Raw genomic sequence first — 22,550 nt, 5'->3', positions numbered from 1 at the left:
TTTATTTAGGTCGGTGTCGGTCTAGTGTTTTTTTTTGTTTCTAAAAAAGGCATAAAAAAAGAAGTAGATTAATCATGTTTATATTTTGATCATGGAACCAAAACAAGATCAACAGAACAAAATCAAATCGATGCTAAAAGCAAAATTAAATAAAATTTGATCATGGACCAAAATACCAACAGAAGAAAATCAAACCGATGCTCAAAATAAGAGACAAAACTGATTCGAGGACAAAGCGTAAAATCAAAAGCCAGAGGAATCGACCAAGGAAGAGTAAGACGCGTTCTCGTCAGACGCCGTCGTTTTATTCCCGGCTATACTCACCAATCTGTTTCTCGTCTTGAACACTATATCATGGTCTAAACCAGCCAATTCGCACAATTCTAACCTCTGAGTCTTGGTCAATTCCAAGTCATCTTCCCAACAAGACTCTGATATTATTTCTATCACTTTCTCCATCTTGTCCTCTGCCACTAAGATTCCGTTTTGAAGCAGAGCAAGATAGACTTGTTCCGCTGCCGCCTTTCGGATCTGGATCATGTGATAACGAAAATATGGAGTAATGAAAATGTTTATAGGATAGAATGTGATTTATTTATATTGAAGTGACAAGAACCTTTGGGTATCGGTGGCCGAGGAATGCGACAAGCTGAGAGAAGGCTTTTGTGCTGATGGAATGTGAGACTGAAGCGATATATCCAAGTATTGCAAGGCCTGCGTATAACTTTGTGAAATCCTTACTAGCTCTTAGTTCGATGGCTAGAGATTCCATGGCACCCGCATAGAAACTCAACGTATAAGTCTGCAATAAAATGACAGATTAGCTTAGTATGGAATGTGTTTAGTAACAATTTATAACCTTTGGCAATTTCTAACCAAAGAGGTAAATCTTAAACTAACCTCTTGATTCAGAAAGATCTTGCTTCTGAAGAGGATCTCAATTGTCTGTGTAAAAACGAGAAAGGTTCAGACATAACCACATAGAAGCTATAGGTTAATCTACAATACTGTGTGTTTACCTTTAGACAGGGTACCATAACTCTGTCACGTTTCTTGTATTCCTGAAGTATCCAAAGAATATCTTCACACAATGCTGACTCTCTGGACTGTTGTTCTTTCAGGTCTTTAGCTTCTTTACATTCTTCCCTCATATACTCCAGAAATGCAAGGAGCGACGATTTACTAAGTGAATCTTGTAATCCTCCAATCGAAATTACTAATCCAGACAGCACCTCTTTGCTGTAACAACGGAACTTTAATAGCTGCACAAAACGTGGGAAAGAGAAAGCCGGAACCTACAAAGAAGATAATAACTCATAGCCAGATACAAAAATCCATCAAATAAACGACGAAGCAACCAAGTGTGCATACTTACCGCCCATTGTAAGCCAGCTTTGTTGGGAAGAATCTCTTCCAATTTTTCTCTATGAGGAATGAAAGGGACGGAAATAGTTTCATGATATAAAATCCTTTGAAGAACCTTTGCAGATGTTTCTCTTAATTTATCCATTTTCTCTACTCCTTGCTTCACAATACATCCAATTACACGGGTCGCAAGATTCGAATCGAAAAGTGAGGACGTATCACTGTTATGATCACCCGCTGAATTTGTTCCTATTTTCTTACAGAGGATATATGTACACTTCTCAAGGCCATGGACTGCAGCTTCACGAACCCAAGAACCTACATCACCTCGGTTATCAACTGAATAATCATCAAGAGCTTCCAGTAAAGTATCCATCACTTCAGTCTTGATAAGAAGAAAAAGAGACATGTCATCGTTTTCAGGATCACTAGCACTATTCTGAGTAAGAGTCTCACACACTGATGTGAGTCCCTTTACAGCATTCACACGTGCCTCTGCATCTCTGTCGTCAGCATTCACCTGCTTGGAAGAAAAAACATCCATCAAAGTCAATTATTTGATTCTGTTTTCTAGACTCAATAATTTAATTCTGTAATGAAGTCATATGTAGTCTTCCTTACCTCTATCTTACACGCACTGCAGAGCTTCAAAACTATATCCTTCCATTTTGCAGTCAATAGTTCGTATGGCAAGACACCCAATGCAAGTGCAGAACCTCTTCGGACAGCTACATTTGGGTCCGTTAGATGTCTTAGGTGTTTTGATATTAAATCAACAGATTTCTTTTCATTGCCAACGAGATAGGATTGCACAAGCTGTTTAACAGCACTGACAGCTACATTCTGTATGTGATAAGTGAAACATGTCAACTAATGAATCATGCTATATATATTTATATATATTTTTTTTCAAAAATCCGTTGTAGCACATTGGTTTAAACAGGAGACTGGATGAAACGGATAATAATCCCCTTCACCTAGACTGAGTTCCGGGTTCAAACCTCGGCAGCGGAACTTTCTTTTTAAACTTCCAGCTTTTTATCTTATACATATACATATTACTCATTGGACCGGTGATAATTACCCTAATTTCACGTTATACTGTAAAAAAAGAAGCACTATTGCAAAGCTGCAGCAAATAGCAATGTCTACGGTTCTCAAAGATTATATAGGTTTTCCCAAATATAGGTACCTGTATTTGAGAATTAGGATGTCTTAAATTCTCAGTGAGAGTATCAAGCAAGATCCGTTCTGTTCTCTCAGCTAATGTCACATGCGATAATGAGATGCACTCAATAAACCGTGAGACAGCCAGTCGCATTATTTCTCCACCTTTTCCGCGGTAAAGGCGTGCTTTCTCAATGCAAGGGACAATCCCAGCCATACGTTTTTGGCTATCTGTAAAGATTGAGTGCAACAGGGGCCTTTATTATTAAGGGATAACAAAACCAACCATCAAACTCTGTTAATTTTTCATCTGACAATCAACTAACAAAGTGTGAGTACATATATAGCGATAGGGTCTAGATTCCAAGATGGTTCCCATAGTTTTCGTTTTCCATACCAAAAATGATCTGTAATTGCATATGCAAAGATGCCACAAAAGCCAAAGCTGAAAAATAGATGGTACTAACCAGCAGAAAGGACATAGCCACACTTGTGCAAAGCTAACACAACCTCTCCAGCTGCCAATGTTGCACCATGGCGCATGCACAAATCAGTTGAAAGGGTACAAGGAACTAGTTTCTCGAGCACATAGTTGGAAAAGTGCTTAGGCTCGTACTTAACAAGAGCAGCAAGAGCCTCTGCAGCAAGTTCTCTTAAGCTTTTATCCTGATATCATAAGATTGAATAATTAACATATTATGAAAGCTACAACAAGGAACAATGATTTGATACAGTTACCAATCAAGCTGTTGGCTCTAGTTTATGGGAGATATTAGAATTGTAGATAGTCAGAGGTAAACCACTGTCAAATAGTGTATAAGATAAGCATACCCAGTGGCAGATCTTGTTGTATAGTAATTCATCCACAAAAGGATATAGATACCCTTCATATTGAGCAATGGAAACTGCAACCTGAAGGTAAGAGTTCACCCGAGAAGAAAGGGAAAAATAATCAGCTATGTTTACAATGTCAATCCCATGAGGGTAATTTCCTTGCCTTCCCACATTCTCTTGGAAAGCAGCGGCAGCAGCCCTTCTACAGTTCACCTGATAAAAGACATCAATAAATTTACGCAACGAAGAGATCTACAAAAACACAATTCTGTAAATCAAGCAAGAAACGACGACAAATTATAGTCAAAAAAGGGATTAGTACCTCTCTATCAAAGGAACCCACTATCAATAAATCTGGAGCAAGCTGATCCAGCACATTTTTCATATCTTTGTGGGAATAGGCGCGCCCAAATGCCCAACAAACATAGGCAGCTGCATCACGGACATGAGATCCAACACTGTGTGGACCTCGGCGAACATCATAATGAAGTGCCTGTAAGTAATATTTAGATGTAAATGCATGGAAATTCTGCATAATTTGGGTGTGTGATGCCATTGCTTCGTATGTGTTGACTAGAGAAATAAGTAATCATGTTGTTGGGATAGAGTACGACCTTCACAATAACTGGGACAACTTGTGGAAAACTTCTAGGCAACAATAACCCTCTACGAGCCAGTTCAGCTAAGGCCAAACAACCCCCATGCCATGAACCATCTCCCTGAATATCATGAAAATCACAATAACTATCAGCTAGATAATGAATTCTTGTAACCTGAATTTTAAGCACATGTAAGCCATGCTGCCATATATCCAATACGAGTACCTCTCCTGGTGAAAACAGCTCCAATACAGATGATAACACCTCTTCAGACAGAACAGATGTTAGTCGTGAAGTTACACGACCTATACCCTTTGCAGCAGACCAACGAACCACAGTGTCCTACACAGTTAAAAAAATAGTAAATTTTAGAAGGACAATGCTTACAAATACTAGTGACATGTGATATTGTCTGGTAGGCGGCTGAAAGTTTCATGTGGGAAAAAGTTCACATCAGATATCAATATAGGTTCATCCCAGCTTTAAGTGACATGTAAGATATTTCTAACATTCAAGATTTGTATGAGTGTCATCTGGTTACTCTATTTTACAACTTGGTACAAAGTGTGGGCATCTAATCATATAAATTGAGACATAACTACCTCAAGTTATCAACCTAACAGTTGGATCTCACCCTTTAAACATACCGTGTCCCTCAAACCAGAGAGTAGCATTTCAATAATCTCTTCTAAGATTTCTGGAACATCCATATCTTCATCCTCTTGGTCATCAAAACTTTCTGGTTGTGAGACAGCAGTCACAGAATGATCAGGAGCCAATCTTTGAGATGAACTCGTAGACATATTCTCAGAAAGAGAGGCGGTTCGAGCCTGCAGGTAAATCAATAAATAAGTCTCGGATAACTACTGAAAACAACTACCAATTATATAAACAGAGAGTTCAAAATATATAAACCCATGAAGAGGAAGTGGCTCTTCAAAATACTATTCTACAAGCTAAAAGGTACGTACCACATAGCGCCAGGAAGGTGAGCGATGAGGAAGACAAACAAGCCCTATTCTTTGAGTTAACTTGATCAAATACTTGCGAAGCAGAGAACTTTTAGTCGCTGCATTTGATTTGCTTAGCACGTTCACATCATTTAAAACAATAGGAAGCACATCTAGCAACACATTCCGGCTAGCAGTCTGTCAAATGAGTAATAAAAACCATACTGGATCAAAATGCAACAACTTAAGTAATAAAAATCAGCCATTTTTCTTCAAGATTAAAAAACAAGCAAATCAAATATGTACTTTACTGACATCTGTGTATGTCTAACATGTTCAGTATGAACCATTATTAAAACAAAGTAAACAGCTCCAGGTTACGAAAAAAAGAAACCTTAAAAATGGCAGCAAGAGCTTCCAACACACCAAGCAAGCGAAAGTGATGCATGACACTATCTTCCTTAGAAGATAAAACTTCGTGGGTCCACTCGAAAAAGCTGAAATGAAAATGCCACAATAGAACAAACAAAATTTAGTTCATCCACTCAAGTACAAGTTGCAAGAGTAAATAGCACTTTATAAAACAATCTTATTGGTGTCTGGTGAAGTCAAGCTTTCAACTGATGGTGATAGGAACAGACCTTGAAAAAGCTTTTCCCATATCCGGACGGGTCAAAAGCTTAGAGAGGAGCAATCCAGATATCCTTCGCATTGGTCCAGCACTGCACAGATAGTCCTTACAAAAACCTAATATCTTCAACACCAAAGGAGCAAGGTCGTCCACACCAAAGCTCTTGTCGTTTGCAATGCTTGTATCAACAGAAGAAATATCAAAAGGAACCAACACAAGGATTGAGAGCCACAACAGAGTAACACATTTAGCCTCCATCTCTCCAGTGCTTTCTTGCCTCAAGGCAGAAACAGAAGTCGTGCTATGGCACTTCTCCAGGAGCAACACGGCGAGTTCGAGATCAGATACTTGATGAGGAAAGAACTTGATAACAGCTTTGTAGCCACAGACAGTAACTAAAGCATAGATAATGATGCTTATTGGCTTAATAATTTCAAGAGTTTCATCAGGTTTCGCTTCTAATTCAACTGTTTTGGAGCGGATGATTAACATTAGCGGTGAAACTATACTCTCTAAGTAAGGTTCCACTAATTGACCTTGCTCCTGGTATTTATCCATCTATACAATACAACAAAACAAACAAGGTTGGAAGAGAGGAACAAATCGGGTGGGTCAAGTAGATTGAAGTAAAACAAAAAAAAAAGAGTAAGAGAAGCGTACGATGGATCGGATCTTCCGAACAGAAGTAGGATCAACAACACGGCCATTTGAAACAATATCATCGAGAAGGGATTTAACGAGCTTCCATTCTTGTAAAAAGTACCTCTGTAGAACCCTCTCCTTGGAATCATGCTCGTCGTCTTCTTCCTCTTCCGTTTTAACCACCACCTCGATTTCGATTTTCGTCGGAGAAGTTTCCTCGTTCCTAGTGGCCATTATCACTGGATCAACGGAGGCGAATTTTTAATTAATTCCCGCTCGCCGGCAATTTTGTTACTGGGAAATAAACAACGAGATCGGTGAAGACGACATAGAGACGGCGAGAGTTTGTATTTTAGGCCCATTAATCTTATTTTGGGCCTAAAATATGAAAGCCCGTTCGTTTCTTAAACCGGCTATAACCAGTTAAATTACAAGACCCCCCGAACCAGAGAGGTTGTACTAACCAGATTCGTTTATGGCGGAATATCCAAAGAGACTATTTTGGGAGGTAATAAAAACTGGGAAAGGCGTAGGAGGATCACTGAACTCTTAGCCATAATCAGCGGTCAGGATGATACCCTTTAGTGGAATCCAACGGTCAGATTTGATCTGAGTTGTCCCTTAGTGAGGACGAAGAGATGGGCGAGATGTCGTTTTGATTGGCTAAAAATCTCACTCAATAAAAATAAAAGAGTTGCAGAGAGAGTCTCTCATCTTCTTCATTTCTTCTTCATCACCATCATCACACACCTTCTTCTCTCTCTCTCTCTCTATCACAAGAGAGCGATAAGAAAAAGAAAAAAAAAAAACATGGCTTCTACTTCTTCGCTCGCTCTCTCTCAAGCTCTCCTAGCTCGTGCCATCTCTCACCATGGTTCAGACCAGCGTGGATCTTTACCAGCTTTCACTGGACTCAAATCCACTGGCTCACGCGCCTCCTCTGTTTCGTCTCGTCGACGTATCGCTCAATCCATGAACAAAAACCGCTCTCTCCGTCCTCTCGTACGCGCTGCAGCTGTTGAGACTGTTGAGCCAACCACTGATTCGTCTATTGTTGACAAATCGGTCAACTCCATTAGGTTTTTGGCTATCGACGCGGTGGAGAAGGCGAAATCAGGTCATCCTGGTCTTCCTATGGGTTGTGCTCCGATGGCTCACATTTTGTATGATGAGGTCATGAGGTATAACCCAAAGAACCCTTATTGGTTCAACCGTGACAGATTTGTTCTATCTGCTGGTCATGGATGTATGTTGCTTTACGCGTTGCTTCATCTTGCTGGCTACGACAGTGTCCAGGTCTGTGATCTCTTCCTTTTGTCTTTCGATCTGATCATAATTGACGAATGTAGTAACTTCTGTGGATAGATTTTTACCTGTTTAGTTCATAGATTCGATCTGTTTCGATATTCATATGATGGCTGCTTTGAAATTCATAACAGTTTACTGAAAACAAAAGTGTTGGATTTGTCTATTAGGTGGAAGATTTGAAGAACTTCCGTCAATTGGGAAGCAAGACACCAGGACATCCTGAGAATTTCGAGACTCCTGGAATTGAAGTCACTACTGGTTTGTCATTTTGTTTCTTTGGCTTATGGTTCATGCAAATTTACAGAAGCTTTCTATATCTATGTTGACAATTGTGCTCTCTGCTTTGCCTGGTAATCAGGTCCTCTTGGACAAGGAATCGCCAATGCTGTTGGTTTAGCTCTTGCTGAGAAGCACTTGGCTGCTAGATTCAACAAGCCTGATGCTGAAGTTGTCGACCACTACACGTAATATATTTCCCATATTTTTGTCATCGTTCTTGGTTTGTATGTAGCTCTGACATTGGAAATACTGTTTTTGATTGATTGTGTCTAGATATGCTATCCTTGGAGATGGTTGTCAGATGGAGGGTATTTCAAATGAAGCTTGCTCTCTAGCTGGCCACTGGGGGCTTGGAAAGCTCATTGCTTTCTACGATGACAATCACATCTCCATTGATGGAGACACAGAAATTGCCTTCACTGAGAACGTGGACAAGCGTTTCGAAGCCCTTGGATGGCATGTTATCTGGGTGAAGAATGGAAACACTGGGTATGACGAGATCCGTGCTGCCATTAAGGAAGCTAAAACTGTTACAGACAAGCCTACATTGATCAAGGTAACTACTACACAGTTTCTTAACCATCAAACAGCAGTTGGTCTAAAGACCTTTGATATTTTTTATTTACCATATTGCTTGTATCCCGATGTATTCAGGTCACTACTACCATTGGTTATGGGTCTCCCAACAAGGCGAACTCATACAGTGTCCATGGAGCTGCACTTGGCGAGAAGGAAGTTGAGGCTACCAGAAATAACCTTGGATGGCCGTATGAGCCGTTCCAGGTACCTGACGATGTTAAAAGGTAAGTAAATCCAAAGCTGGCTTCTGTTAGGTTTTATTGCTATGAAGTTTCTTTGATGACTTACTGTCTGACTTGCACTTTTCTAGCCACTGGAGCCGTCATACACCTGAAGGAGCTTCTCTTGAATCTGACTGGACTGCAAAGTTTGCAGCATATGAAAAGAAGTATCCAGAGGAAGCTGCAGAGTTGAAATCTATTATCACGGGTGAAATACCTGCTGGCTGGGAGAAGGCTCTACCTGTAAGTAGAACTCTCTTTGTAGTCTGTACAATCCAATTAGTATTCTAGATGTGGCTTTTAAAAGATCTTTCTTTTTCTTCACTTTTAGACATACACACCAGAGTCTCCGGGTGATGCCACCAGAAACCTGTCACAGCAATGTCTTAACGCCATTGCTAAAGTTGTTCCCGGATTCCTTGGTGGAAGTGCTGACCTTGCATCATCCAACATGACATTGCTGAAAGCCTCTGGCGACTTCCAAAAGGCCACACCTGAAGAAAGAAATCTTAGATTTGGTGTTAGGGAGCACGGAATGGGAGGCATCTGCAACGGCATTGCCCTTCACAGCCCTGGTCTTATCCCTTACTGTGCAACTTTCTTTGTGTTCACTGACTACATGAGAGGTGCCATGAGAATCTCGGCTTTGTCTGAAGCTGGTGTTATCTATGTTATGACCCATGATTCTATTGGTCTTGGAGAGGATGGACCAACCCATCAGCCCATTGAGCACATTGCAAGTTTCCGTGCAATGCCCAACACACTTATGTTCCGTCCTGCTGATGGCAACGAAACAGCTGGTGCATACAAGATTGCTGTCACCAAACGCAAGACACCATCTATCTTAGCTCTGTCTAGGCAAAAGCTGCCTCAGCTTCCAGGTACATCCATTGAAGGAGTCGAAAAGGGAGGATACACAATTTCTGATGACTCTGCAGGCAACAAACCCGATGTGATATTGATTGGAACTGGATCTGAGCTAGAGATTGCTGCACATGCTGCAGAGGTGCTTAGGAAAGAAGGCAAAACCGTTAGAGTTGTTTCTTTCGTGTGCTGGGAGCTATTTGACGAGCAATCAGATGAATACAAGGAGAGTGTGTTGCCATCTGATGTATCAGCTAGAGTTAGCATCGAAGCAGCTTCGACATTCGGATGGGAAAAGATTGTTGGAGGCAAAGGAAAGTCCATTGGCATTAATTCGTTTGGGGCCAGCGCACCAGCACCCTTTCTCTACAAGGAGTTCGGTATCACTGCTGAAGCTGTTGTTGATGCGGCTAAGTCACTCTTCTAAGAGATTTAAGATCAGACCATCCTCTCTGTGGGGGTTTTTGTCTGAAACTTTATTTGGAAACAAGGCTTATTCACAACATTGTCTCATATCTCAGAATAAAGTGCAACAAGACTCAAAAGACTTTCACTTTCTTTTTTTTTGGTTTATTGTAATTCGGGTGAACATAGGTTTTGGGTTTTGAGATGAGAAACTATTTAGAAAGACAATGTAAAACTCCCATCATCAATCGTGTAACGTTTTAAAAAATACTCCAGTTTCCGCAAAACTTGTTAGCAATTTGTTTTCTTTTATGAACAGAGGCACACATTGGGTGGTGGACAAGGGTACGGTTCTTCTTTAAGGTATCTATCCATATCGAAGGAATGGTGAAGTTTCTACCTTGAGAAGATATCCAAATATCCGTTGTCGTTTGTCGATTTGTAACAAGAGAAGAAGAAAGCTACCACCTCCTTTGTCGTTTTGTCGATTTGTCATCAAAGGCCACAACACAAGTAGGCCCCACTACTTTTCGGTATCCCAACATCCCATTTATATGCCCACATTCGAATTCCCTTTTACTTTCTATTGTTGATGGGCTATAGGCCCTGTAAAGCATAATATTGTCAAATGGAGTTTAATTATAGGCCCAGGTAAATTACTCACTAATTTGCAGCTCACTCACGCATTATCTCACACGTATGTCTCAAAGGTATAGAGCTGAAAGATAAATTATAATCACTCACGCAAATAATTACTCAGTAAATTGCAGGCTTTGCAGCTCAGGTAAATAACTTTCTCGAAATTATTCCTGACTATATAACAAGTTCCGACCTCATACAATGCGATCTGACTGCAAATGAATCGCATCATCTTAATCCAGATTAACAACATTTGGAGTACAAGAAATTATGTGAGCAAATCCAGTGGGAGATGCTTTGCTAACCATCCATATGACATGTGTTAAGCTATTATTGGTTTAACATTTTATTTTTTATTTAAAATTTAAATAAATAATTAAAAACAAGAAAATATTATGTTTGAGCAACCTAATATGTTTCTACCCACTGGACATGACCTTACACACCAATGAGTTGGAAGAACCGACAATAAAAACATGCAATGTCTTTAAGCACAAAACTAAATGACGCCGTTTTAGCCACAACTACCAGGATAGATTCTAACTTCACTTTACAGTCTTTAAGCTATATGCAATCAAGGGACAATGAGAGAACCTGTAGAATAAAACTCATTGAGATACGATAACTGACATTAACAAGTCTGAAAGATTTTGGATAAACAAATTCGTTTCCTAAATTCAAAATCTCATATCAAGTTGTAACCCATCAAAACTAGCGAAAACAGATACATAGGTCCAAATGTAAAGAACTTTGAGATGCAATGCAGACAATGAAATGGTCGTTCTTGGAGGACTTGATCAACCCTGTTCTTTCTTAAGCCACAAGAGTACTTGCAGTTGTAGACTCGCTGCAAAAGTAAGAACAAAGAATTAGTATAAGAATCCAAAAATAAGAGATGATAATCAAGATCTTTACAGAACTCATAAATGGTCAAGTACTTACTACTTCCAGACGGGTGGGAGCTTCTTGGTCTTCTTGTAGTAACGAGCAAGACGGTGGATTCTGCTCTCTACAAGAATCAACCTAAATTTGGAGTCCTTGTCTTTCCTGTTCCTCTCAAGGTGCTTGCGGATAGCAACGGCCTTCTTGATCAGGTGATACAGATCCTCAGGAATCTCAGGTGCAAGACCTTGTGGCAAAAAATTACAAAAGAACTCTTAGTTCCACTGAACGTTCAATTATAAATAAAAAAACACAGACTCAAGGGAAAGAATCTAGGGAGATTGAATAATATACCATGAGCTTTCAAGATTCTCAAAATCTTGCTTCCGGTAACACTTTTCACTTGTGGAATACCGTGAGAGTCACGAAGAATGACACCAATCTGTGAAGGGGTCAAACCCTTCTTTGCAAACCTACAGATGGACTCATCAACCTATTTTGATCATCAAAACAAACGCCAAGACCAATCAGAATAAACACATTACTCAAGACACCACATAATAAGAGACCGGAGACCACATTACTAACGATTATATCACAGATAAGACTAATCAACAGATCCCCAAAACAAACTACCACAATGAGATTGTAACTTCATAGATCTTTCCTATGACAAAATTACTTAATCTAACCAACCATTCATCACATTAAGATTAGAAATGTAACAAACAGAAGACATAACATCATTTACAAATCTCAAATGCGTATTCCAAATTTCCTAACCAAACTAGAATCAACTAACAAAAAAAAAACTAGATTATAAGTCTACGAATCTTACATCCTGAGGGGTAGTCTTGAGCCAGCTTGGGGATGAACGCTTGTACGGCAGAGCAGACGCCGAGATACCCTTACTACAGAAAACAAAACAAAAATGTAAGAGAACAAGCTTTCAAATCAGATAGGGAGAAAGAAACGAAGAGACGAACCCTCTACTGTGCATTCGACCCATGACTGCGACGGCGAAGAGATCTTCTTCCTCCCTTTACACTGAGATGTGTTCTTCTTCGGTTTCTTCCGGCTGGCGACTGCGCTCAAGAGAGTAATCAGAAAACCCTAAATGGCTCCTTTATATATATCGCATCTTCTGGAAATGCCACAAGGTCATTTTGTTCCCAAAGCTATTATGGGCCTTGGTTTTTTTTTTATACGTAGGCCCATTATAATTAAAGAGGCCTTGATAAAACTCGCGTCTGAGGAAGGGGTATAAAACACATACCTTGACGACACCGTTTAATTAGTATTACTATATCTCAACTTTTGTGAATTAGCAGCATTCATAATGTTTTTTTGGTTTGATGACTAATATTGGCAGGATAAATATACAACTTTGTGATCTACGTTGTACGTGTATTGTGTAATCAACTATCTAATTTGGAAATTTTATCAATACTATATAGTATATATACTATTGAAAGACTTGGATACATAACAAAAATATCCAATGAGTGACGTCTGATTTATGTCTAATCATCAACCTAATCTACAAAGACAGCATTTGTTAACACTTAACAACAAAACTCATTTTAATACTAATAAAAATTTTAAAAATGTGTATGTGTAGTTTTAAACAAAAGGCGAAACCTAGTTATAGATTGGTTTACGCAATACCGATTAACAATGTATCTAGACAAGAGATCAGAGTGATAACCGTCAGCCAAACTATCACATTACGTTACGTGACAGGTGACATCACAGTTCTAGAAGACTACTAAAAAGTTAAAACACATGATACAAAAAAAAATATTTTGTCAACAACATTAAACTTGTTGCACAAGCCTAGCTAGGACCTAAAGAAATCGATTCTTTCGTTTTTGAATGAATTATAAAGGCTATTTATTGAAAGTAAAGCTTGAGAATCAAAAAAAGAGAATGAAGGACACGTGATGAGTGAGTTAAACAAATGTCAACGCTATAAGTCCATTTCCTTAAAGCCAAACCACACCCATTTATTAACCTAACTGCCTAACCGTCTTATCATCATCACCTTCTTTCTCTTTATAAAAACAAACCCTTTCTTCTTTCTAAAGCAAACAATAATTTTCTCCAGATACGATCATCATGAAGCTCGTCTGGTCACCGGAAACAGCCTCTAACGCTTACATCCACACCGTTCGATCCGTAAGGAATCCCTCCACTAATTCAATATTTGGTGCATTTTTTACTTGCATACATCATCTTTTTCATTCGTTTCATAACGTTTCTAACATCATCATCAACTGATCGACCTATATTGTCTTTCATGAAAGAAATCTTGAATTCGTATATGAAATTATGAATTACAGTTCTGTATTTACTATAATCTTGTATTTCCTGTTAAAAACAATCTTTTCATTTAAAGATATATATGATTCTTGTTTACTCGATCTTGACGTATATGAATTAAAATCTTGATCATAATTATGTGTGTATATATTTGTGTGTCTTTTGAAGTGTAAAAGCTACAAAGAATCGAGCGTGGCGGAGTTTTTATCGGCTACGGCGGCGGGATGGAACACGAGGTTGATCGTCGAGACTTGGTCACGTGGAGACCCGATCGCAACCAGCGTTGGACTCGCCGTCGCGGCCATACACACACGTGGAAGACACGTGTGCATAGTTCCGGACGAGGAGTCGAGGTCGGAGTACGAGGCGGTGATGAAAGGAGCCGTCAAGAGTGAATCGACGGAGGTGATGGTAGGCGAATCGACGGAGGAAGTGGTTGAGAGAATCTCCGGGGTGGATTTCATGGTGGTTGATTCGAAACGCCGCGAGTTCGTCAAAGCGTTGGGATTAGCGAAAACGAGCAAAATGGGTGCCGTTTTGGTGTGCAAAAACGCCACGCAGAAATCTATCCCCGGGTTTAGATGGCACGGAGTTTTGAGACGAGGCACACGTGTCGTGAGATCGGTGTTCTTACCCCTTGGAGGAGGATTAGATATCGCACACGTGGGAGCCAGTGGTAATAATGATTTGAAGAAGCTTCCTAGCCGTTGGATTAAACACATAGATCCTCAATCTGGAGAGGAACACTTGTTTAAGCGTTAGTCAACGTTACCATTTTCTATAATCATGTAATATATAGAAAAGAATCTCTGCCCGAAGTCAACAAAGTTTTGATGATTTGTTTCCAACTGTATAGCTTTTCTTTTGTTTTGAGATTTTTTTGCTAAAAGATCATATACTTTTGAATTAGATGATGAGAACAATATTGTTAATACGATATTTGCAAACATTAACCATATAATGATCTTTATTTTGATAAGAAGTTCTTAAACTCTATTCATAGGACAAGAGTTCACTCACTCAACTGCTAAGTAAGCGAAGTTAAATTAGTCGGGACTTAATTTTACACTCACAAAATAAGTGGTGGACTTCATGATGTAATTGGGGATATATTGAAACCATAAGTTTGTGTAAATCTGTTAACCGGGATAATTTTGAAAACAATTTAATCATTTTTGTCTCGTACGTGTGTCCAACAGTGAAAATTACACTTCACACAGAAAAAACAATTCATGTTTATAACTTTAATATAATTTGGGAGTATTAGCTTGAATGGATATTTGTTTCCTTTGTAAAAAATAATTGTCCTATTAGACTAATTAATTTCCATGTATCTTTTCATTTTTTTCCAAATTTATTGGTCAAGGTGACTCAAGAGGTGTCAAAAAACATTAATTACCTGGCTTAAATAAATAAACCTACAATTAGGCTTCAAACATGTGGTTGTATATATAAATAAGTAATTTTCATAACAACATGCAGCCTCTCTCATCCTCTCAAAGTTGATACCATTAATCTCTTCCATCCCCTTGTAATTTTCCAAGTCATATTGCATTTTACCTTCTCTATTCAACAATGAAGACAGAACCCTTTTCATCATCCTTGCCGCTGGCGTCCTCACGGCCACCACCACCACCAGTACCATCAAATGCAAGAAGGACACCATCACCAGCATCATCTAAAGCAGGAGGAAAAAGGATCCGAAATGCTGATGACATGGACTGGATAAGCAAACTTCCGGATGAACTATTGGAAAAGATCCTTTCGAAAGCACCCTTTATATCTGCTGTCAGAACAAGTTCTGTATCTAAGCGATGGGTGAACTTGTGGAAACGGACGCCTCATTTATCTGTGGACATGAGTTTTATCATGCAAAGAGGAGGTCATGTTCACCAAGATTCTAAGCGTTTGTCCGAAGGGGTGACAAAGGTTTGTTGAGTTTTCTTTTCCCAAATCCTTACTTGCGCGTCTATATATATAGGGTTTCATTTTAATCTTTTCTTTGTGAAGATGAAATAATACATAGATAGGTCGACCTATAAACTGATGTTTAGATACATTATATTTTTTTTTTTGAAGTTGTGTGGTAGAAGAAATGTTCTACACACATACGGGGATGAATTCAAAAGTATTTAGATAACCTCTGAAGAAGTGAGAAAAAATTACAGATGACAAACTACCTCTTAAACACACTTGTTAACGTTTGATGGAAACATCATTTTTTAACAGTTTATCAATAATTTAACTTATGATCTACTATATATATATATATATTAGATAACAGTTTTCACGCCAATTAACTAGTCTACGATCTACTGACTAACTGTATTAGATAACGGTTTCTCGTGTCAAAATCACATAAGTTATCTTTGTGCAGTGAAAAACCGTTTTCTAATATAGTAGATCATAAGTTTGGTTGTATAATAACTATTAATTACATGCATTTAAATTGTATAGTGAATGAAAATAAACTAATTTAGGATTTAGTTTATTCCATGTATATGTTTAAGTACTGTTAATATATGATTTTAACATTTTACAAGTATTTTTAAATTTTAATTAATTTGTGTTCTACAGACTATAAACAATCATCTTGACCGCCTAGAGAGCTGCAGAATCGGCAGCTGTGTATATCAATGTGAAGATGGTACGCTCGAAAGGTGGATCCAAACAGTGACTCGTCTGAAACATACCAAAGAGCTTACACTTGAGAACTATATTGTTGTCATGGGACCTATCGGTGGATATAATACGCTCAGGGTGTCCCCAAGTATATTCTCTCATCAGAGTCTCACTTCACTCTCACTCACTCGATATTATCTAACAGAGGCAGAGGCCTTCAAAAATTGTTGCAATCTTAAGACCCTAAAGCTTTGTGACATCATTGCCGATGTTAGTATCCTTAACAGTATTTTCGAAGCTTGCTCCTCTCTCGAGGTGCTTGTGTTGATCATCACATCCCTGAGCAGACCTGGTGTGTTGAAGATCGAGAACAATAACTTAGAGTTCCTCCAAGTGGTTTGCCGTACTGTGATGGATAAAATGGAAGTCACTGCACCTCGCTTGGAGATCTTGGACATCAAATATATCAACTGTAATGGATTCTTCCTTAGTGCTCCTAAGATCATTTTTAATAGGAGTTCTTGGGTTGCCGGTAAATACCCTCAACTCAGCTACAATATTTCAAGTCTCGCTCAGGTACGTACTTACATATATAACTTAGCAACACTATGTTTTCATCATTTATGCATATTGTTATAATGACATGTTGTTTGCTCTGTATATATATGAACTTTAGGAGAAAAAAAGAATATGGTTTGAGCTTATGGTGAACGAATACTATAAAATGAAACGGAAGGGATATTTATCCGTGAGAGTAGACGTGACAAATCCAAAAGAACTCCAGATTTTGAAGGAAGTCCTACTTATGTGGGGTGAAGAAATGAGGGAGCTGGAGATCATATTCAAGGTACACATTAATTTACTTTCATGCATGTTTTTGGATAACTTTGATCAGCTTTCTTTCGCACTCATTTATATTGTCATGTTACATATTTGCCTTTTAATTAGGACGGCAATGCTCGTGGAGAAGATCAGGGTGATCAATCTTCTTTTATCAATGGTGGAAAACCATTTCCAGATGCTAAATTCGAGGTTGCTACTGTTTGGATGTATAATTTCGATCGTTCGAATGAAGTGCAATTTGCATTAGCCTCACGTTTTGTGAAACACGGAACAGTGATTGACAAGCTCATGATAGAGACATCGTCGTACCCTCCAATGAAGAGGCTATTAACTGAAGGAAAAGTAGCCCAGCTAAGGCAACTTTGTGACTATGGTTTAACTATTGAATGTTTCTGATCGATCATGAGTTCTGGTTCCAAATCTATCCCATTCCTACCCTTTCCCCTTTATTACTTTTGAGGATTATCTTGTTTTTTTTTTATATATTTCAAGAACTGTGTTTTCATTTGGTATGTGCTTCTGTACTTTTAATGTTTGAGAGATTTGGATATTTAAGGTTTGATATTGTATTGAACTATTGATTTGGATATTATCTGGTTTTGTTTCATTATTATTATTGTGTTTCTGTTTTGGTCAATGCTATTTCAAGAGAGTAGAAGGATGGATCGCTTCTGCTTTTATAATATAAGATCATATATATATATATATGAACTATTGAAGAAGATGAACATATATGTTGTGGCCAACAAAGCCAACTTGGAATCTTTGTCCTTTAGAAAACCCCACCACAAATGTAATGATGTTTTTAGCCTTCCATAGGAAGACATCTACACTGCCTAAAGTGAAGCATCAATTTTCATGTTAGTAGCTTTCTCTCCATGACATGCCACTTCCTCTCTTCTCTACATATTGCTGTTTTACATGCATGGGATGATGATGAACAAAGTCATTGCCTTCAGATATTACTGGGAATCAAAGTCGGGTTTCGAAGGGTACTCAAGTCCCTGCAGCTCCGGCATTCGCCTTAGATCTTCTTCTGTGTATCCTGGGATTAACCAGTATCTCTTATCCATTCCAAATACCTATACAATGAATCCCCAAAAGACCGATAAAATAACTTATAGCTTCAAAGGCTTTATACTCAGATGGAAGAAGGAATTAAGCCAATGGCTTTAACTAATAAACTAACCTGTTCAAAGTTTTTCTTTTTACCGAGGTCATAACGCCATTTTGTAGTGGTTTTCTTCTCATATGCCTGTACAACTCAAGACCAAGAAAGTTTCAAGAGAAGGATGGACTAAGAAAAGTAAATAGTCTAAAGACCAAAGTTCTCATTAGAGCAAAAAGAAAGCTCGAAGCTTAAGCCATGGGAACCGAAACTGTAAAGAGTCTAAAACCTATATTCTCACTCGAAACAACGGAAAGCTCGAAGCTTAAGCAATGGGATTCACCATAAAGTGTAAGGAGTTGAAACATCCAAAATGAAGAGAACTTACCTCTATCGTTGTAGTATTGCCAGCAACCAAAGAAATGTGCATGATTAAGAAACCCATCACGCTCAAAGCAAAGGCCAAGTTTAAAACTGTCGTATGATGAAACAAGGTGAGATTGATTAATAAAGTGAAACCAAATACACTAATAAGTATCATATATAGTATAAGGAAGTTCAAACATACCAAATGCAAGAAAAGTAGTAGCAAGAGTTCCCGGGGTTCCAGGTATTTCTTCATCACTAAAGAACGCAATGAAGTGCGGCATAAGAACCAAAGTCACAAGAGTCGTCTCTAAGAATGTGTAGAACTGCATTTGAACATTATAAAAAAGACACAGAAGTTGTTGTGACAAGAGTAGCAGATTACAAAGCTCAAGATGGAATAAAATTAGAGCTAAAAAAAACCATACTTACCAAGAAAAGAAGAAAATACTTATAATTTAGTGCTCCTACACAGTTAACAACCCAAACGCAATGGTGATCCATCTTCAACACACACCGACCACCTAGAATTGAATCAACATCACAACAATTTCAGTTTTCAAGACTCTTACTATATATGGTAAAGAAGAGAAGAAGCTGATGGAAACTTACAAACAGAACAATGATGACAACGGGAAGGTTTTAGTTGATTGCACTTCCTACAAAAGCGAACTCTTGGGTTTGAAGAATCAGGAGGCTGTAAACCAACGAACTCCAAACTGTTTAACGGATCAGATTCACCTCTTTCCTCATCAGTAGATGGTCTCCAGTTAGGAGGCACAACACCAGGATCAGTAAATACAACAGAGAAGTAGCTCCACAAAAGCATTGCCAGCTGCAGCAAAATGAAAAAAAGAACACATCATTTCGCTAAATTCACATCTAAACTTTGTTGACCAAAAAATTGACTAAAGCATGAAGCTTTTAACAAGAATAAGTAAGCTATGATCTCGAGAGAGAGAGATAGTTACTGACAAGGAAATGGAAAAGGATTAGGATAGTAAGAGCAGCAAGAGAATCAAGGCCAACTTGAGAAAGTGCAGCAGGTCCATAGTTAGTCAAAACGACAGCGTAATAAGTAACACCGACAACACCAAGAACCAAAAGGATCATGATCGATCCAAGACCTCGTAAAGCCGTACAGAATTTGAATACGTTCCAAGCCATTGTTGTACCAGATCTATGCATAGTCGTCTCTCTCAAACCAAATTGTTTTTTTTTTTTTTCTTCCTTCTATATATATAAAAAAAAGAACCCTTTTTTTTGGATCTCCTTCAGAGTCAAGAGAAAAGACGCGTAGTCAAAAGAAGATAACTCCAAGGAGGCAAAGCAAAAGAAAGAAGTGTGTTTCTGGGAAAATAATTTGGAAGAGGTCTTTAAGCTTTCTTAGGGATTTTTAATCTGGATGGAACAAGAAAAAACAACAATCTAAGAAATAAAATGAGAGTGATGCAGAGACCCCATGAACGAGGAATGATGATGGTGGAGGGGGGAGCTTGAAGAATGAGACTTTTTCTCCTTCGTTGGATTCGTTTTTCCCCCTTTTGGAGCTAACAAGAAATTTCAGACCAAAACTAAAGATTTGTTGTTTAATGACTTTGAGTTAATCAAGTCTTACAGGAAGCCCAAACTGTATAATCAGTTTGGTTTTTTACTTCCCGTAATTTACTAATTTTGGTTATATTTTCCGATAGGTTAAAAAATTTGGAAAAGACAAACGCCCACCGTGGGGCTCGAACCCACGACCACAAGGTTAAGAGCCTTGCGCTCTACCAACTGAGCTAGACGGGCTTGTTTTTTAGTTTTCTAATTAGTAACTTATATTACTTGATGTAGCATTCATTCAGTCAGTGGATGGTGCTACTCAGATATGGGTTTGTGCCTTTGTGGAGGCTCAGTTTCTTACTAGTTAATGGTCCAGTTTTCTTTATTGGGCTCTATTGGGCCAATAATTTATAGATATTAATAGGCCCTTTAACCAAACTTCTTCTTCTTTACTCCAAAGAGCAATAAAAGAGTAAAGAAACACTAAAAGAAGACGAATCCGAGCAACTGGAGATGGCTTCCATGGCGTCACCGACCACTTGCTTGTACCACCACAAATGCCGGAGAAAACTTGGTTCCTATGCCCGTCGTATCAGTGCCTCGATTCCAGAGACTTCAGATGACAAACATCCCAAGCTAATGGGTCGAAGGTACCCTCTCTCTCTCTCTCTCTCTCTCTCTGGACATGAGACTCTGTTTATCACCGGACCAAGTATCTGATTTTTGAAATTTTGTGTGAAATCGGAAGAGAGATCATACTTAGGAGCAGTGAATTAGCTATGATCGGAGCTATATTCCAGCTCAGGTATGTTTTCTTTCTTCTTCGGGATTCTACAGGTGTTGTGATGGTTTTTAGATGATGAAGATGATGAAACGTTGTTCTGTGATTGGTTTAAAGTGGGAAAAAACCAGATTATCTCGGAAAACAAAAGAACGAGAGATTAGCTCTGTGTCCTGCCACTAATAACTGTATCTCCACTTCTGAGAATATCAGTGATCGAGTGCATTATGCTCCACCATGGTAAATATTCTTATTTTTGGTCTTCTGCTTTAAAATAATGGTTGATCATCTTATACTGTTGTTGCGTGTGTCCTGGGTGTGGGTAGGAACTATAATGAAGGAAGGAAAACACCTGTAAACAGAGAAGTTGCAATGAAAGAGCTTCTTAATGTGGTATGAGAACCTTTAGACATGAACTAAAATCTTAAGAAAATGAATGAAATCACGCCACTCAAAGAGAAGTTTTTGACATCAGTTCAATGACCATTTGTTGCCAGATCAAGTCGGTGAAACCTGACAAATTTACTCCTCGGATTGTGGAAAAGAAGGATGACTATGTTCATGTTGAATATGAAAGTCCAATCTTAGGAGTAAGTAATAGTATGATTTCTTTTCTCTTTCTCAATCAACATAGCTAAAGATTTTGGACAAAACCCTGTGCTCTTTCACAGTTAGTAGATGATGTTGAATTCTTGTTTGGGAAGAACTCGACAGTGGAGTATCGATCTGCATCGCGTAAAGGGAACTTCGACTTTGATGTGAATAGAAAGCGGATTAAGGTAAAGAATTTGGATGCTAAAATATCTCTGTTACTGCCACTGGCTTCTAATCTGCTTTCACTTTTATCTGTGGAGGCATTGCGACAAGAGCTGGAGAAGAAGGGATGGGTATCGGAGAACAGCTTCTGATTAAGGACACAAAAGAGCTTCCAGATTCTAATCATTTCTAGATTAAATTTCTTACTGCAATGCCTATTATGTAAAAACATTTCAATAAACGAGAGAAATAGTGTTTGAACACAATGATTTGAGTGATTCATACAAAAAGAAAACAGTTTTGGAGAAACTTCAGATACGAGTCATGATTTCAACTGTGAACCATCAAACCCAACAACAGTTCATTCGAGTTCTACAACTCAGGAAGCCTAATTTTGAAGTGAAAATAACAAACCAGAAGGACATAGTTGGCTAAATGCATGATCATGACCATGGGATATATCTTTCCTTGGGCAATGAGTCATCCTACCCCTGCTAATATTATGATTATCTCTGGCGACAGACACTATTCCGTTACACTACATCAGCTAAATTTAATGGGGTACAATACAACATCCTTGTAAGAGTCTATTAGCTGGAGGAAGCTCTCTTCCGAAGACAGGGATTTCTCAGCTGTTATCCAAAACAAAGTGAACAAAATTAGGACGCTGAGGACTTTTTGACCTTCGAATGGTTTTATTTAGACTTTCAGACGTTAAAACGTTATAAACATTCTCCACTTCGAGGTCGAGGACAGGAAAGCCACATGTTCCCAAACTTTTCTTATAATTGTGTTCACTCAAGATCGCAAGAAAGTGAAGTAGTATATATTAATACATCCAC

General features: G+C 38.5%; 7 protein-coding genes and 1 non-coding gene across 8 annotated transcripts; 4 read left to right on the top strand and 4 right to left on the bottom strand.

Annotated features, from left to right (window-relative positions):
• Positions 1-64: 64 nt before the first annotated feature.
• Positions 65-6,673, bottom strand: LOC104749258 (tubulin-folding cofactor D). The gene is made up of 17 exons (XM_087491851.1): positions 6,207-6,673; positions 5,557-6,104; positions 5,310-5,412; positions 4,937-5,113; positions 4,613-4,795; positions 4,191-4,307; positions 3,981-4,085; positions 3,689-3,859; positions 3,364-3,579; positions 3,000-3,198; positions 2,558-2,763; positions 1,987-2,208; positions 1,376-1,885; positions 1,020-1,295; positions 901-945; positions 617-802; positions 65-531 (listed from the first exon to the last, which is right to left on the bottom strand). The coding sequence occupies exons 1-17, from the start codon at positions 6,420-6,422 to the stop codon at positions 244-246; spliced, it is 3,768 nt and encodes a 1,255-aa protein (XP_087347977.1). The 5' UTR covers positions 6,423-6,673; the 3' UTR covers positions 65-243.
• Positions 6,662-10,131, top strand: LOC104749257 (transketolase-1, chloroplastic). The gene is made up of 7 exons (XM_010470846.3): positions 6,662-7,484; positions 7,664-7,754; positions 7,855-7,960; positions 8,049-8,331; positions 8,430-8,578; positions 8,665-8,818; positions 8,907-10,131. The coding sequence occupies exons 1-7, from the start codon at positions 6,999-7,001 to the stop codon at positions 9,864-9,866; spliced, it is 2,229 nt and encodes a 742-aa protein (XP_010469148.2). The 5' UTR covers positions 6,662-6,998; the 3' UTR covers positions 9,867-10,131.
• Positions 10,132-11,080: 949 nt separating this feature from the next.
• Positions 11,081-12,539, bottom strand: LOC104749256 (small ribosomal subunit protein uS15z). Its single transcript, XM_010470844.3, has 5 exons — positions 12,352-12,539; positions 12,204-12,276; positions 11,720-11,858; positions 11,426-11,612; positions 11,081-11,330 (listed from the first exon to the last, which is right to left on the bottom strand). Exons 1-5 carry the CDS (start codon positions 12,372-12,374, stop codon positions 11,297-11,299), a joined length of 456 nt encoding a protein of 151 aa, XP_010469146.1. The 5' UTR covers positions 12,375-12,539; the 3' UTR covers positions 11,081-11,296.
• Positions 12,540-13,372: 833 nt separating this feature from the next.
• LOC104749255 (uncharacterized) lies at positions 13,373-14,537 on the top strand. Its single transcript, XM_010470843.3, has 2 exons — positions 13,373-13,543; positions 13,856-14,537. Exons 1-2 carry the CDS (start codon positions 13,484-13,486, stop codon positions 14,447-14,449), a joined length of 654 nt encoding a protein of 217 aa, XP_010469145.1. The 5' UTR covers positions 13,373-13,483; the 3' UTR covers positions 14,450-14,537.
• Positions 14,538-15,124: 587 nt separating this feature from the next.
• LOC104753230 (F-box protein At3g60790-like) lies at positions 15,125-17,763 on the top strand. The gene is made up of 4 exons (XM_010475513.2): positions 15,125-15,616; positions 16,265-16,885; positions 16,986-17,156; positions 17,258-17,763. Exons 1-4 carry the CDS (start codon positions 15,263-15,265, stop codon positions 17,546-17,548), a joined length of 1,437 nt encoding a protein of 478 aa, XP_010473815.2. The 5' UTR covers positions 15,125-15,262; the 3' UTR covers positions 17,549-17,763.
• A 64-nt stretch (positions 17,764-17,827) lies between these two features.
• LOC104749254 (putative protein S-acyltransferase 14) lies at positions 17,828-20,260 on the bottom strand. Its single transcript, XM_010470842.3, has 7 exons — positions 19,602-20,260; positions 19,239-19,461; positions 19,059-19,150; positions 18,829-18,952; positions 18,649-18,734; positions 18,342-18,407; positions 17,828-18,234 (listed from the first exon to the last, which is right to left on the bottom strand). Exons 1-7 carry the CDS (start codon positions 19,812-19,814, stop codon positions 18,115-18,117), a joined length of 924 nt encoding a protein of 307 aa, XP_010469144.1. The 5' UTR covers positions 19,815-20,260; the 3' UTR covers positions 17,828-18,114.
• An 84-nt stretch (positions 20,261-20,344) lies between these two features.
• On the bottom strand, positions 20,345-20,417 carry TRNAK-CUU (transfer RNA lysine (anticodon CUU)). Its single transcript has one exon. It is a non-coding gene; the product is annotated as a tRNA-Lys (tRNA).
• A 205-nt stretch (positions 20,418-20,622) lies between these two features.
• On the top strand, positions 20,623-22,017 carry LOC104749253 (DUF1499 family protein). The gene is made up of 7 exons (XM_010470841.3): positions 20,623-20,821; positions 20,920-20,976; positions 21,070-21,192; positions 21,279-21,345; positions 21,450-21,542; positions 21,624-21,731; positions 21,807-22,017. The coding sequence occupies exons 1-7, from the start codon at positions 20,685-20,687 to the stop codon at positions 21,858-21,860; spliced, it is 639 nt and encodes a 212-aa protein (XP_010469143.1). The 5' UTR covers positions 20,623-20,684; the 3' UTR covers positions 21,861-22,017.
• Positions 22,018-22,550: the final 533 nt, after the last annotated feature.

The sequence above is a fragment of the Camelina sativa genome, chromosome 16 (assembly GCF_030686135.1).
Source record: "Camelina sativa cultivar CO46 ecotype springtype chromosome 16, ASM3068613v1".
Taxonomy (NCBI): Eukaryota; Viridiplantae; Streptophyta; class Magnoliopsida; order Brassicales; family Brassicaceae; genus Camelina; species Camelina sativa.
This window is presented reverse-complemented; position numbering and strand designations above follow the sequence as displayed.